This window comes from Oncorhynchus mykiss, chromosome 8 (genome assembly GCF_013265735.2).
Source record: "Oncorhynchus mykiss isolate Arlee chromosome 8, USDA_OmykA_1.1, whole genome shotgun sequence".
In the NCBI taxonomy this organism is placed as follows: Eukaryota; Metazoa; Chordata; class Actinopteri; order Salmoniformes; family Salmonidae; genus Oncorhynchus; species Oncorhynchus mykiss.
In genome coordinates, this window is record NC_048572.1 from 45,959,423 (window position 1) to 45,975,857 (window position 16,435).

At 40.0% G+C, this 16,435-nt stretch overlaps 1 protein-coding gene across 1 annotated transcript; it reads left to right on the plus strand.

Annotated features, from left to right (window-relative positions):
• Window positions 1–5,241: 5,241 nt before the first annotated feature.
• On the plus strand, window positions 5,242–15,586 carry LOC110529945 (zinc finger and SCAN domain-containing protein 23). Its single transcript, XM_021612630.2, has 3 exons — window positions 5,242–5,773; window positions 5,916–5,976; window positions 13,966–15,586. The coding sequence occupies exons 1-3, from the start codon at window positions 5,396–5,398 to the stop codon at window positions 14,934–14,936; spliced, it is 1,410 nt and encodes a 469-aa protein (XP_021468305.2). The 5' UTR covers window positions 5,242–5,395; the 3' UTR covers window positions 14,937–15,586.
• Window positions 15,587–16,435: the final 849 nt, after the last annotated feature.

Consider the following 16,435-nt stretch of genomic DNA (forward strand, 5'->3'; position numbering starts at 1 on the left):
ATCAAAGAGGAATAGGCGAAGCATGAATATGTTGGCTACATGAAGAAACATTTAATGTAGCCAAAGATAAAAGGGTCCCTTAGGAAACACTGACCTACCTTGTCACAATAACTTTTCCCTGGCATTTTCATTCGTTGTTATATCAAACAGTACTGTATTCAAAGTGCCCACTATAATTTATATTCTATCTATAGAACTAGAATAAACATTTTTTTCCATGATTCCAACAGTTCACCCAAGTGTTTTGATGTCAAATCGCAATTGCAACATGTGGTAAAAAGAAAATGCCTCGTTTTTTTCCTAATATCGTGCAGCCCTACATGGCAGTGTTGAAATGATCTCAAATGAGTGCAGGAAATGCATACATTTATTAAAATGCAGGAAATGATTATTGGTTGAAGTTGAATTGAACAGTATAAAACGATGAGAAAGGAGAAAGACCCATTGAAATCACTTAGAATATATGTGTTGCCACCCTAGGGTTACACACTACTCATAAAGCACATTTAGAACCGTTATTATTCATAAACAGAAAATAGCATCAAATACCATCATACATATCGTGATATATTTTGGCCATGTCGCAAACGTAGCTAGCTAACTTAAAGCCCCTTGTATTGTTTAAAATTGAAGGAGTAACATGGAAAACAAAATGTATTTATGTTATTTCATTACCAGATCATGTTGTGAATAAGCCCACTAGACTATGTCATTTGTTGTCATTATATCCATAATAATTAATAAGAATAGAGTTGGGTTTTGGGCAATATTCTATTAAAAAAAATGGCTGATTATTATCAATAGATTATCAACAGCTGTAACAAGTTGTCCAGTGTAGGAAATCCGCCCTGGTACCCTAGTTTATAGAAAGACCCTTCCTTATGCAGTAGGAATATGATATTAGCTTATAGATGTGAAGCATCTATGGTGTTCTTATCAAGACTATGTATGCCATATTTTATAGATTGTAGTTTGTTTAAAGTGGGAGCCATATACACTAAGGATACAAAGCATTAAAAACATTTCTCTTTCCATGTGTCACACCCTGATCTGTTTCACCTGTCTGTGTGCTTGTCTCCACCCCCTCCAGGTGTCGTCCATCTTCCCCATTATCCCCAGTGTATTTATACCTGTGTTCTCTGTTTGTCTGTTGCCAGTTAGTTTTGTTCGTCAAGCCAACCAGCGTTTTTACCCTTGCTCCTGTCTGTTTACAGTTCCTGTTTTCTAGTTTTCCCGGTTTTGACCATTCTGCCTGCCCTGACCCTGAGCCTGAAGGCCATTCGGTACCTGCCCTGACCCTGAGACTGCCTGCCTCTGCCTCTGCCACTGCCTCTGTACCTTTTAGACTCTGATCTGGATTACCGACGTCTGCATGCCCTTGACCTGTGTTTTTCCTGCCCCCTGTTCTATTAATAAACTGTTGTTAATTCGACACTGTCTGCATCTGGGTCATGCCTAAAACGTGATACCATGACAGACTGACCAGGTGAATCCAGGTGAAAGCTATGATCCCTTATTGATGTCACTTGTTAAATCCACTTCAATCAGTGTAGATTAAGGGGAGGAGACAGGTTAAAGAAGGATTTTTAAGCCTTGGGACAATTGAGACTTGAATTGTGTATATGTGCCGTTCAGAAGGTGAATGGGCAAGACAAAATGTTTAAGTGCCTTTGAATGGGGTATGGTAGTAGATTCCAGGCGCACCGGTTTGTGTCAAGAACTGCAATGCTGCTGGGTTTTTCACGCTAAATAGTTTCCTGTGTGTATCAAGAATAATCCACAACCCAAAGGACATCCAGACAACTTGATGCAACTGTGGGAAGCATTGGAGTCAACATGGGCCAGCATCCCTGTGGAACGCTTTCGACATTTTGTAGAGTCCATTCCCTGATGAATTGAGGCTGTTCTGAGGGCAAAAGGGGGATGGAACTTAATATTAAGAACGTGTTCCTAAAGTTTGGTATGTTCAGTGTAATTAGCATGTGAATGTCAATAGTTGCTATATGGGTTTGGCAGTGTTAACATTAAAAGTGAATAACTTCTACAATATGTCTGAAATAAATGAGTCAGGACAGCGTTTTTTCCCCATTCTTCATATGCAATCCAAAAACAGTCAGGAATAAGTCAATTCTAGCTCACCATTTGGTAATTGATGAGAACTTGTATGTTGAAATATTTATAATATTCATGAATATCAGTTTTGTAAATTCAGACTTCATTTGACAAGTAAATAATAAAGAGAGCATACATGTGGTTGTCTGGTTCTTGCCTCTTGCAGGGGTTCCACTCAATGATGTGTATAAAGCCTCTTGCAGGGGTTCCACTCAATGATGTATATAAAGCCTCTTGCAGGGGTTCCACTCAATGATGTGTATAAAGCCTCTTGCAGGGGTTCCACTCAATGATGTATATAAAGCCTCTTGCAGGGGTTCCACTCAATGATGTATATAAAGCCTCTTGCAGGGGTTCCAGTCAATTATGTATATAAAGCCTCTTGCAGGGGTTCCACTCAATTATGTATATAAAGCCTATTGCAGGGGTTCCACTCAATGATGTATATAAAGCCTCTTGCAGGGGTTCCACTCATTGATGTACACTACCATTCAAAAGTTTCACACTTGGATTACACAACGTGCCATTGAAACACAGGAGTGATGGTTGCTGATAATGGGCCTCTGTACGCCTACGTAGATATTCCATTAAAAATCATCCGTTTTCAGCTACAATAGTCATTTACAACATTAACAATGTCTATACTGTATTTCTGATCAACTTCATGTTATTTAATGGACAAAAAACGAGATTTTCTTTAAAAAATAAGGACATTTCTAAGTGACCCCAAACGTTTGAATGGTAGTGTACATAAACCCCGGATTGTGCCTACTATGTACTGGACATTGGGAGGCTTTGAATGCACCGGTCGGTCATATTGGTACTCCCCAGTAGGAGCTGTCCTCCATAGGAATGAATGGAATTCTACAGTATTCCAATTAAATGTTTCAAGGACAAAATTACATGTATTTAAGTATTTTTGTTGTTGTAGTGTGGACAGTAACATTAGTAATCTTTACAAATTATAATTGAAGGAAAATTGTTTTATATTTTTTTGTGTTTAGAGCACATAATATAGTTTAAAAGTACGCATTAAGGTGTCTGTAATATAATATATGTGGCAAAAACAAATGTAGACCTTAATAAATTAATTTCTATACCTTCCAAAATATTTTACAACGGTGGAGGAGTGCCAAGATGGAGGCACTTTGGCTTCAACACAGCGCCCCCATTTAGTCATCTAGTGTATATATAAATCATTGACAACGTTTACATGCACATCAATATCCTGTTATTATTTGGGGTACTCAAGTATTCTGTTTTTGAGTTGATGTATATAAACATCATATTCCGTTTACAATAACCCGAAAAAGCTTGTATCCCGGTTATGAGAAACCCGGATATGATGCCTGGGATACACTGATCTAAAACGGAATACTGTGGCATGTCGAACCCAGATGGGATTATCTACATAGAGACTGAAAAACAGCTTCTATCTCAAAACCATCAGACTGTTAAACAGCCATCACTAACATTGAGTGGCTGCTGCCAACATACTGACTCAAATCTCTAGCCACTTTAATAATAAAAAATTGGATATAATAAATGTATCACGAGTCACTTTAACCAATGCCACTTCATATAATATTTACATACCCTACATTACTCATCTCGTATGTATATACTGTACTCTATACGATCTACTGCATCTTGCCTATGCCGTTCGGCCATCGCTCATCCATATATTTATATGTACATATTCTTATTCATTCCTTTACACTTGTAAGGTAGTTGTTGTGAAATTGTTAAGATTACTTGTTAGATATTACTGCACAGTCGGAACTGGAAGCACAAGCATTTGGCTACACTCGCATTAACATCTGCTAACCATGTGTATGTGACCAATACAATAATTTTGCCTACTATAATTAATTTACTACTGGCTACTTTCACTCCTAATTTAGACAAGTTTCTCCTTATAATTTCAGACATTTGGTAGGCCATGTTATAATTTCAGACATTTGATAGGCCATGTTATAATTTCAGACATTTGGTAGGCCATATTATAATTTCAGACATTTGGTAGGCCATATTATAATTTCAGACATTTGGTAGGCCATATTATAATTTCAGACATTTCGTAGGCCATTTGTTTGTCAACTATAGCTTGATACGTGCAGCTTCTCTTCTGTTGTAACTTGTTGCTCCAGAAGACTAAATAAAGTAGTGCTCACCAGAATAATGTCTTACATCGATAGAATGAATGCATTGGTAATCTAATGGTAAAGTTGTCTGTTTTGTTTGGGGACCGGGGAGAAAACGCAATAACTCCTAAACAGTGGAATGATTGGTCCAAAACCTCCAAATGTTATCAGCTTGACCAGTTTTAAGGAAATCAAATTCTGAGAAAATGGCTAAACACATATGGGTGCATATTTTGTGGTTGAAATACTGTCTGCTTGCATAACAGTGTTACGTTCTAGGTTTAGTGTCAGTGTCAATATTTCAGTTACTATTCCATTTAACCAATTTACTTAATTGAGGAATATTCTGATTATTCATGGATACTCATGAGGGGGATATCAACGGTGCATGTAAATGGCTTATCCCGAATGCGACCTTAAGCGGGATATGAGCTACTACCCGGAATACTGTGCACATGCAGTATATAGTGGTTGGTTGGTTACCAACAAAACCGAAGTGTGGGCAACTATGTTTGTTTGTTGTATATTTATTCAACCCATCTTGTGTATTTCTTCCCTTATATTTCCAAGTACATCTCTGCAACACAAACTACAACACAGTGTTTTCATTGTTTGTCAATGCAGATAAGTTTGATTATATGTAAATTATTTATACTAATGTATATTTTGTTATTAGACTGTTGTAAATGTGTTGTTGAATAACTATTTTTACGAGTCCACATGAGGGCGCACGGGGTTAAGCAATTATAGATTGACCAGCAAATTAATTTCTTTCAATTATCCAGTAAACACTTCGGAGATGAGGTTGGTGTAGGGTTTTTGTTGAAAAAAATAAACGGATATATCTTGTAATTGAACAAAATAGTAAGGTGGTCAATAACTGGGAACAGTGTGCCGATTATTAGGCACCAAGGCTGCTGTTTAAAACTTTTATTTTGAAAACTGAGTGTGGGGTACAGGAAGTATCTCTTCTTCGCCCCTTTCCTATTGTTTGTAGCTTAGCCAGCTAGCAAGCTATTCTCCCGATGGACGAACTCTTCACACATCGGTATTTCCAAATCCTTAGTACCACCCAAATATTATGATATATTTTCAAGTATCAATAAACGATTAACTGTAACTACAGACTAGCCCTGAAAATGAGCAGAATACCCGGACCCATGTGGAATTCCAAGGCTTTACACGAGCAGTTAGCGTCCATCATGGGGGCGTTGACCAATGCAGCGGTGGCGGACATATGTGAAGTCGTGGATGAAGGTTATGCGATTTTGCAATTAGAAATATCAAGAAGCTACAAGGAAAACGAGGACCTCAAGAAGAAACTGCATTTGATTGAGTCTATAATTGCGCGAGGAATCGATGGAAAAGCTGGAACTCAAGCTGTTGTTACTGAACCCGTCCTATTAGGTGAAGGTCTTCATCCAAAACTGTCGCAGCAGGAGGACACATGTCATAAAAGTAATGGGATAACAATAACGTCTGGAGATTGCTACTTTGTAGAAGAAGAAGAAGAGGAGGTAAGTTTCCATATTGAAGTCTTTCAGAAGCTAGCTATATCCCCAGTGTGTATTGTTTATCCACTAAATTCTAATTGAACAATAATACAGAATTGTACATTATGTTAATTTTTGTTTGCATTCAAATTATGATTTGTTGCAGTTACCCGATGTGGTACTTATCAAAGATGAGGACTCCGAGGACAGTGACACACATGAGGAAGGTAAATAGAGTGCAGATCTGTGGTGTTGTTCTAGAATGATGAAGAAGGTATATTGATCAGTTAATCTCTCGAAGACAGACACACTTAAAGTAACTGGCATCTGATGCAATTACGCAAGAGTTTAGTTTTGGGTTTCCCAGATTCGTTAGTTATAGCAAAGACAGTACAGTATGAAGATGCTGTAAAACTTCAATTAATAGCCCTGGCATTTATTTGTTTAAAGGGATAATCCACTTCAAACCACTAATTCATATTAGGTAACATTGTTAATTAAATAACACTAATATGTGAAAATGTTTTTTGTGAACAAATGTTTCATTTTGTTGTAATAACAAGATTGGTAAAAATGTGAACATATTTTGTGAAATCTGTTGCAGCTCAAGTCTACTACAAACCCACAATGCAATGTTCTCTCTCTCCCAGGCTAGGTATTTAGCTAGAAAACATAGCTACACACAATAATACCAAAGTCAATTTCAGCATGTGAAGTAGCTAGCTAGCTGTAAAACGACCTAAACAAACTGCACTATCTATTTAGGACTCCATCACACAGAGTTCAACTTGCAGTTAGTCTTTGCAACTGAGCTATAACGGCATATCTGCCCAGAGTGAGAGCAGCGTTGCTTTCCCGCCCTGTCTATTAATTTATTTTTATTTAACCTTTTTTTAACTTGGCAAGTCAGTTAATAACAAATTCTTATTTACAATGACGGCCTACCAATAGGCGAAAGGCCTCTTGCTGGGATTAAAAATAAAAAATATAAAAGATATAGGACAAAGCACACATCATGACAAGAGAGACAACACAACACTACATAAAGAGCTGACAACATAGCATGGCAGCAATACAACATGACAACAACATGGTAGTAACACAACATGGACTTGACAGTTCATGCAGCTTTAGTATTTTGATCATAGAGTTCTGTTCATAGAATTCCAAACGCGTCATGCATCTACACCTACATTTAAATGTGTCCACAGTGTGTCTGGATTCCCTATTCCCATGCTATATTAAAATGCCACAATGCATTCTACAAACGGTGGAATAGGTCAAATATGATAACACAACAACTGATGGCAGTAGCTAACTATTGTAGCTAACTAGCCAGCTGACCTATGTAGCGAGCAAGCAACGCCAAAGGAATTGCAAACAGGTTAGCATAACTCTAACCTCCCCAACAATATATATATTCTAAATATTAGCTAGCTGGCTAGAAATTATGAGACCAGCAAGCATGTTCCTCACACGCTAGGAACGTATTTCCTCCAACATTATAATGAAAAGGTGCCCCTCTGTCCCAGAACACATCTTCTGGAGACTTGTGCTGTTGACGTCTCCCACTGTATGCGCTTTCGGTAGCCTGATTGCGTCTAGACTGAGGGGAAATCCGCACACAATACATCCCTGACCACCTTCTGAAGAGGTCAGACAGATCTGAACATATTCAGACCACAAAGCGACTTTTGTGAGTATAGACCCGTCTTTTCAATGCGATCTTCGTATCCTTAGGGCAAAAGTCGGATGTAAGTATCAAGTGCACACAATTTCCTGATTTTCACAAGCAGACCACTTAGAAGTTAAATCATGGGGAAAATTTGTACTTAGGCTTTTTTATAGGCTTTCATCAAATTGACAGAGGAGTTTCATGATTTTTATTTCTGGGGGTAGATTAACCTTTTAAATCACTGAACACAACAGGTGCTTATTAGAGACAGGCATTTCCTTAATGAATACTACTTTACTCATTTGCATAGTTAATTGTTTAATTCTAACATTCACTTCCAGCATTTTAATACATTTCTTCATTTCCTGCGCTAATGTGTTATCATTTACACACGGTGTCGCATTTATTTTGTCTTAGTATGCCTCTATTTCTGGAAAAAAACAATCCTTGACAGAATAATTATTCTCCTCCTTGACTATACATTTTCTTCACTTCAACATTTCAGAGTTGGAATCCTTAAGGTAAAAAAAAAATCCCTAACCAAAAAAACATTTTTATCTCAAACATAATTAAAATCCCAGTGCAGTTATCACAAAACATTATTTTCCGTGTTATTGCCAAACTAGACTATATGGCTATAAAAGCCTAGGAAATCATTTTAATAAAACCAGAGAGGAAGAGGCTAACACATGGAATTGTTTTAAGATGGTCATACCAAGGATCAGTTAGCTATTTGATTTATCATTTTATGTATAAAAAAATCTATATCTTAAAAAATGTATTGGATGAAACATTGAATTTGCCCTTACTGCTATTAGCCCATAGAAACACATTTAATAACAGCTTCATACATGGATAAAAAGATAGTTAAAAAAAAATCTGAAGAATGTTTGTTCTGAAGGGTAAGGAAACTATGATATATAAGAAATATCAGGAAACTATGTATTTACGTTACAGCCTTATTCTAAAATTGATTAAATCGTTTTTTCCCTCAACAATCTACACACAATACCCCACAATGGCAAAGTAAAAACCTTTTATTTTTTTGCAAATGTATAAAATACAAAAAACTGATATACACATTTATATAAGTATTCAGACCCTTTACTCAGTACTTTGTTGAAGCACCTTTGGCAGCTATTACAGCCTTGAGTCTTCTTGGGTATGACGCTACAACCTTGGCACACCTGTATTTGGGGAGTTTCTCCCATTCTTCTCTGCAGATCCCTTCAAGCTCTGTCAGGTTGGATGGGGAGCGCCACTGCACAGCTATTTTCAGGTCTCTCCAGAGATGTTCGATCAGGTTCAAGTCCGGGCTCTGGCTGGGCCACTCAAGGACATTGAGTCTTGTTCCGAATCCATTCCAGCATTGTCTTGGCTGTGTGCTTAGGGTCGTCATCCTGTTGGAAGGTCAACCTTTGCCCCCAGAGGCCCTGAGCGCTCTGGAGCAGGTTTTCATCAAGGATCTCTCTGTACTTTGCTCCGTTCAGCTTTCACTTGATCCTGACTAGTCTCACAATCCCTGCTGCTGAAAAACATTCTCACAGCATGATGCTGCCACCACTATGCTTCACCGTAGGGATGGTGCCAGGTTTCCTCCAGACGTGACGCTTGGCATTCAGGTCAAAGGTTTCATCAGACCAGAGAATCTTGTTTCTCGTGGTCTAACAGTCCATTAGGTGGCTTTTGGCAAACTCCATGCCGGCTGTCGTTTGCCTTTTACTGAGGAGAGGCTTCCATCTGGTTACCATAAAGGCCTGATTGGTGGAGTGCTGCAGAGATGGTTGTCCTTCTGGAAGGTTCTCCCATCTCCACAGAGGAACTCTGAAGCTCTGTCAGAGTGACCATCGGGTTTTTGGTCACCTCCCTGACCAAGGCTCTTCTCCCCAGATTGCTCAGTTTGGCTGGGCAGCCAGCTCTAGGAAGAGTCTTGGTGGTTCCAAACGTCTTCCATGTAAGAATGGAGGAGGCCACTGTGTTCCTGGGGAACTTCAATGCTGCAGACATTTTTTGGTACCCTTCCCCAGATCTGTACCATGACACAATCCGGTCTCAGAGTTCTACGGACAATTCCTTTGACCTCATGTCTTGGTTTTTGCTTTAACATGCACTGTCAACTGTGGGACGTTATATAGGCAGGTGTGTGCCTTTCCAAATCAAGTCCAATTAATTGAATTACCAATCAAGTTTAGAAACATTTCAAGGATGATCAATGGAAACAGGATGAGCTAAGTTTGATATTTAATACATTTGAAAAAAATCTTAACCTCTTTGCTTTGTCATTATGCGGGATTGTGTGAAGATAGATAGTCTAATTCTAAAATGGATTAATTAAAATATGTAACAACATATGTAAAACGTCACAGGGTCTGAATACTTTCCGAATGCACTGTACTTCCATATATATTTTTTTACTGGTACCCTGCTACCTTCAGACTAGTCTTGTGAGGCTTGTTGGCGTCTTAGAGCAAAACGACTGACATGTTTGTGAGAGACTCACCTTTCCGTAGAGGGGTCAGTGTGTTGCCCAAACTGTTCGGACGCTACAGTCAGAAGTTGGCCGATCGGCTGTACCGACTTCAAAAGTCCCTTGGCACTTGTGGGGGTTGTAAATCGTGTTCGTGAGAGTCTCCTCTTTTCCATAATAGTTTGAAAGGCTAAACCGTTCGGACACTACAGACGTTTTCATGAGAAGACCGATTTTCGGGATGTCTCATGGTCTGATGAACACCACTCTAGCTCTGCCACCTTTCACCGCAGACGTGGAAGGGCGACATCGGCTGATGCGGTGGATTGAGACGCAGCCCATGCAAACAAATCTCTAGCTTCAACTGACAGATTTTTATGTTTTTTTTATGATACTTGTTAGATTTCCGTAGGGGTGCGACATCAACTTTTTAATTGTCTGAAAACCTATCAATTATCAACATTTTACTCTACTGTGTTCTATGTCTGTAAACGGTCGTGGTAGAAATAACCGCGGGGGGGGGGGGGGGGGCAATAGCAATTTAAATGTTAAGAAAAATTGTCCATTTGTCACGTCCCTAATCTGGTCTAACGGTCATCTGAGCTGTGTGAGTGCAGGCGGTCAAATCAAAGGCACTCCTTCGATATTAAGTTGTTTTTGACAAAAATGAAAACGTCAGTTTGTCACTGTCCCGAGGTTGGAGAAATAACATGTTCAACTACTTAAGACATTGGCTCGAATCTAGGTTGTGCCTTTAGATTTTGAGAAAATTAACAGCTAAGCTATAATTTTTCACTTCTCTCATTGACTTCTTAAACCCCGACCTAGTCTGCTTGGTCTGTTTCACAAACATTCCTGGAAAGCCTTGTGATGTTGGGTTTAGAAACTCTGTGGTTATATATATACGTACAGACAGACAGACAGACAGACAGACAGACAGACAGACAGTACCAGTACCAGTACCAGTACCACTACCAGTCAAAAGTTTGGACACACCTACTCATTCAAGGGTTTTTCTTTATTTTTATTTTTTTCTAATTGTAGACTAATACTGAAGACATCACAACTATGAAATAATACAAATGGAATCATGTAGTAACCAAAAGTGTTAAACAAATCAAAATATATTTAACATTTTAGATTCTTCAAAGTAGCCACCCTTTGCCTTGATGGCAGTTTTGCACAATCTTGGCATTCTCTCAACCAGCTTCACCTGGAATGCTTTTCCAACAGTCTTGAAGGAGTTCCCTCATATGCTGAGCACTTGATGGCTGCTTTTCCTTCACCCTGCGGTCCAACTCATACCAAACCATCTCAATTGGGTTGAGGTCAGGTGATTGTGGAGGCCAGGTCATCTGATGCAGCCCTCCATCACTCTATTTGGTCAAATAGCCCTTACACAGCTTGGAGGTGTGCTGGGTCATTGTCCTGTTGAAAAATAAATGCAAGGCCCACTAAGTGCAAACCAGATGGGTGGCGTATCGCTGCAGAATGCTGTGTTAGCCATGCTGGTTAAGTGTGCCATGGGGCAGTAGTCATTTAGGCAGGTTACCTTTGCTTCCTTGGGCACAGGAACTATGCTGGTCTGCTTGAAACATGTAGGTATTACAGACTCGGTCAAGGAGAGGTTGAAAATGTCAGTGGAGTACACATGCTTTGAGTACACGTCCTAGTAATCTGTCTGGCCCACCGGCTTTGTGAATGTTGACCTGTTCTAAAGGTTTTGTTCACATCGGCTACCGAGAGTGTTATCACACAGTCATCCAGAACAGCTGGTGCTCTCGTGCCTGCTTCCGACGAGCGTCAGAGGCGGTGTAGTAGGATTCAATCTTAATCCTGTATTGACGCTTTGCTTGTTTGATGGTTCGTCTGAGGGCATAGCGGGATTTCTTATAAGCGTCCGGATTGGTCTCCCGCTCTTTGAAAGTGGCAGCTATAGCCTTTAGCTCGATGCGAATGTTGCCTGTAATCCATGGCTTCTGGTTGGGATATGTACGTACAGTCACTGTGGGGACGACGTCATCGATGCACTTATTGATGAAGCTGATGACTGATGTGGTGTACTCCTCAATGCCATTGGAAGAATCCCGGAACATGTTCCAGTCTGTGCTAGGAAAACAGTCCTGGAGTGTAGCGTCCGCGTCATCTGACCACTTCCATATCGAGTGAGTCACTGGTACTTCCTGCTTTAGTTTTTGCTTGAGTGCAGGAATCAGGAGGACAGAATTGTGGTCAGATTTGCCAAATGGAGGGCAGGGGAGAGCTTTGTATGCATCTCTGTGTGTGGAGTAGAGGTGGTCTAGGATTTTTTCCCCCCTGGTTGCACATTTAACATGTTGGTAGAAATGAGGTAAAACAGTTTTAAGTTCCCCTGCATTAAAGTCCCCGGCCACTAGGAGTGCCGCCTCTGGATGAGCATTTTCTTGTTTGTTTATGGCCTTATAGAGTTGGTTGAGAGCGGTCTTAGTGCCAGTTTTGCTTTGTGGTGGTAAATAGACGGCTACGAATAATATAGAGGAGAACTCTCTTTTTAGATAGTGTGTTCTACAACTTATCATAAGGTACTCTACCTCAGGCGAGCAATACCTCAAGACTTCTTTAATATTAGACATCACGCACCAGCTGTTACTGACAAAAAGACACACACCCCCACCCCTCATCTTACCAGAGGTAGCGTCTCTGTTCTGCCGATGTATGGAAAATCCCACCAGCTCTATATGGTCTGTTTCTTCGTTCAGCCACGTCTCGGTGAAACATAAGATGTTACAGTTTTTAATGTCCCGTTGGTAGGATAATCTTAATAGTAGGTCATCAATTTTATTTTCCAACGATTGCACGTTAGTAAGGAGAATGGAAGGCATTGGGAGTTTACTCACTTGCCTCCCACTTCTCAGAAGGATCCCCAATCTGCGTCCCCTTTTCCGGCGTCTTTTCTTCACGCAAAAGGCGTGGATCTGGGCCTGTTCCAGTGAAAGCAGGATATCCTTCTTGTTGGACTCGTTAAAGGAAAAGGTTTCTTCCAGTCCGTGGCGAGTATTCGCTTTTCTGATGTCCAGAAGTTATTTTTAGTCATAAGAGACGGTAGTAGCAACATTATGTACACAATGAGTTTTAAATAACAAGTTACACAAAATGCAAAAAAAATAAATACAAAATTGCACAATTGGTTGGGAGAATGTAAAACGTCAGCCATGTTCTTCGGCGCCATCTTTACTCTCATTTTATTTCTCTCATATTTTTGCACAAATTTGTTTACGGCCCTGTTAGTGACCATTTCTCCTTTGCCAAGATAATCCGTCCACCTGAGAGGTGTGGCATATCAAGAAGCTGATTAAACAGCATGATTATTACACAGGTGCACCTTGTGCTGGGGACAATTAAAGGCCACTTTAAATGTGCAGTTTTGTCACACAACACAATACCACAGATGTCTCAAGTTTTGAGGGAGTGTGCAATTGGCATGCTGACTACATGAAATGCCACCAGAGCTGTTGCCAGAGAATGAAACGTTTGTTTCTCTGCCATACTACCAATGTCGTTTTAGAGAATTTGGCAGTGCGTCCAACCGGCAGACCACGTGGAGGTCCTGGGCTGGCGTGGTTACACATCTGGCTTCTTCACCTGCGGGATCATCTGAGGGCTTATTTCTGTCTGTAATAAAGCCCCTTTGTGGGGAAAAAAAAACACATTTTGATTGACTGGGCCTGGCTCCCCAGTGGGAGGGCCTATGCCCTCCCAGGCCCACCCACGCCCTGCCCAGTCGTGAAATTCATAAATCAGGGCCTAATGAATTTATTTCATTTGACTGATTTCCTTATATGAACTGTAACTCAGTAAAATCTTCAAAATTGTTGCATGTTGCATTTATTTTTGTTTGAGAGAGAGCGAGAGGGTGATTTTGTTGTTTATGCTCTCAGATTCAGATAGTGGGGTAAAATGAGGTAATCATAACCTCCTCCTACTGGTATAATGTGTCCTATAAAACCATTCAGAAAGTTAGCTACCACCATGCAGTTCTACTCTATGTAGTTATTAATCTTTAACACAATGGTTTTGTTTGATATTTTCCTCCAGGTGTTAATGTGTCATCTGTGGGAGGAGATAGTGTGGCTCCCCATACATCCCCCAATGCAAGAAAGGAAGGGAACAGTCCAGCACAGTTCAGGAGCAGGAAGATTGACTGGCAAAGGAATGAAGATAACAGTATCTTCCAGGGTGAGCAAAGGAAAGAGACATTGAAGCACAATCTCAAACGCCCTGCATCTAGATTAAGTATTGGGAAACGGGTGATCTTGGGCCCTCAATACACACTGCATGAAACCCCCAATCAACCTGGTTCCTCTGGCCACTTAGGGGGCAATGGGATGGAGACAGCAGAGCTGGTTTGCTCCTATGCCTCAAAAACAGAATCTGATGTGCTTGTGGTCCACCCAGAGCCTCCGCTTGTTCCCACTGTATCAGCTGTCACCTTTAACAGTCAAGTAGGGACTCACAGCGATAGGAGGGATATCGACATGATTGACTCTCAGCCTATTGAATTAGAGATGGACATGTGCTCTACGTGGAACAAACAGGCTAAGCCAGAGATTACTTTCTCTCAGCTCCAACAAAACCTCGAAAATATCTCAGGCATGAGTCCCGATCACTGTCAACTGACACAGGGAATGAACACAGCATCGAATTTTGATGGACCCGACATGATGAGTTTTGCCATGTATGAGAAACAGTCTAACCATCCCCAATGGAGCGAGGTCCAAGGGAGCGCTGACAGCAGGGAGAAGCGTTTTGTCTGCCCTTTCTGTCACAAGTGTCTGATGACTTCTCAGAACCTCGAGGTGCACATGCGGATTCACACAGGAGAAAGACCATTCAGTTGTGCCCAGTGCGGGAAAAGGTTCACCCAGTCAGCCCATCTGAAAACTCACCAGAGTGTACACACAGGAGAACGGCCATTTGCGTGTACACTTTGTGGGAAAAGTTTCATAGTGAAATACAGTCTCACGTTACACCTGAAGAAACACCACTCCAATGTGAGGCCTTTGTAAAGTTAAAACAAAAGTGACATGCATTAGAGTGCACTTCTAACCATTTACTGTTCAAAAGCATACAAATCAATGGGAAACTGAATGAAATTGATTGGATCACAATGACATGTTTTATCTATTTAGGTATTAGAATATTGAATTTTGTATTATGTATTTGGGTACATCTTGCCATTCTAAATAAACTAATATGGCAGCATAATGACAAAATAATTTGTACCATTATGATTACACTGTGTACTAAGAACAATCGAAGACAATAGCGAATCAGTATATCAAATAATTGTTTTCTAAAACACCCTGTTAAAATCAACAATGGTAAATCAATGCGTTAATTTGTAGACAAGAGATACATTGAAGCCTTTAATCAGCTGTCAATGCATGGGAATGTTACCTGGGGAGTGTAAATGCTTGTTTTCACTTTAGTGTCGTTTTCAATTTATTTGCATATTTAGCCACATCAATTTTAGGTTTAATGTTTAGACTTTGAAAACATGTAAGAAAAGATGACCATTTCATGTTCCATTATGATATTGTTATGTGTAGGTCAATCCACAGAATTAAATAGAACAGTATTACATTGTATCTCTTGACAACAATTGTGTTTAGATGTTGTTTGGATCCAAGGTTTTGTTGAAATAAATGGCGATAATCATCTTTATCTCGCATCTCTATATCTCTGTATCCTCCATTCAAAAATGCAGAGAGACCCTCAGACATATCATATGCATAGTAACCTAAATGTACTGTTAGTTATAATTTCATTTCCATGGATGAATTATTATTTGAATAACCATTTTCAGACTGGTGTATGTCTCTGGTCCATGGTGGATGGGCGCGTGCGCAGTATATGCAATGATTTTCAAAAACAACTGCGTTGGCTAACAATTTTAAAACGTGGTTGACATAATACTGTCGCGCAGTCTTGCAGTGCGGAAGGCTTCTTCGTTTAGATTAGGATGGGGCCTCTGTCACAACTGTTATTGTTCTGACAATAGAAACCCTATAACAACATCAACTGACTCGTAGACAAATGCTGTTTGTCTGTGATTAGGTTGGAAAGCTGTTATAACAAGATGTCAGTCTTTTCGCCGGCCACAATGTCGAGTTCAGTTCCTTTTCACAAACCGCTCACCTCCGTTATGGAGGTCTTGGTAACCGCCACCGTGGCAAATGTGTGGAGGATGGATACGCCATTTTACACTAGGAATTAAGTCAAAAAGTAAACACGTTTTTTTAGGCAGAGGATACAAATCATGGAGAAGCGTAATGCGCAAGGACATGGAAAGGAGTCAGTAGCGCACAAACACTCTGTCAGAAATCACCTCGATCCCAATGAGACCAGTCATCAACTCAGGGAACCTGGCTGTTTACAATTAGCCTACAATGATTTAACCAATGTATTTATATCACCACTATTCTACTAGCCACTGTAGTTATTTCTATAGCTTTCATGGGTTTTCTCCTCAATTCTTTATTGCCACTTAAAGCTAAACACCAGG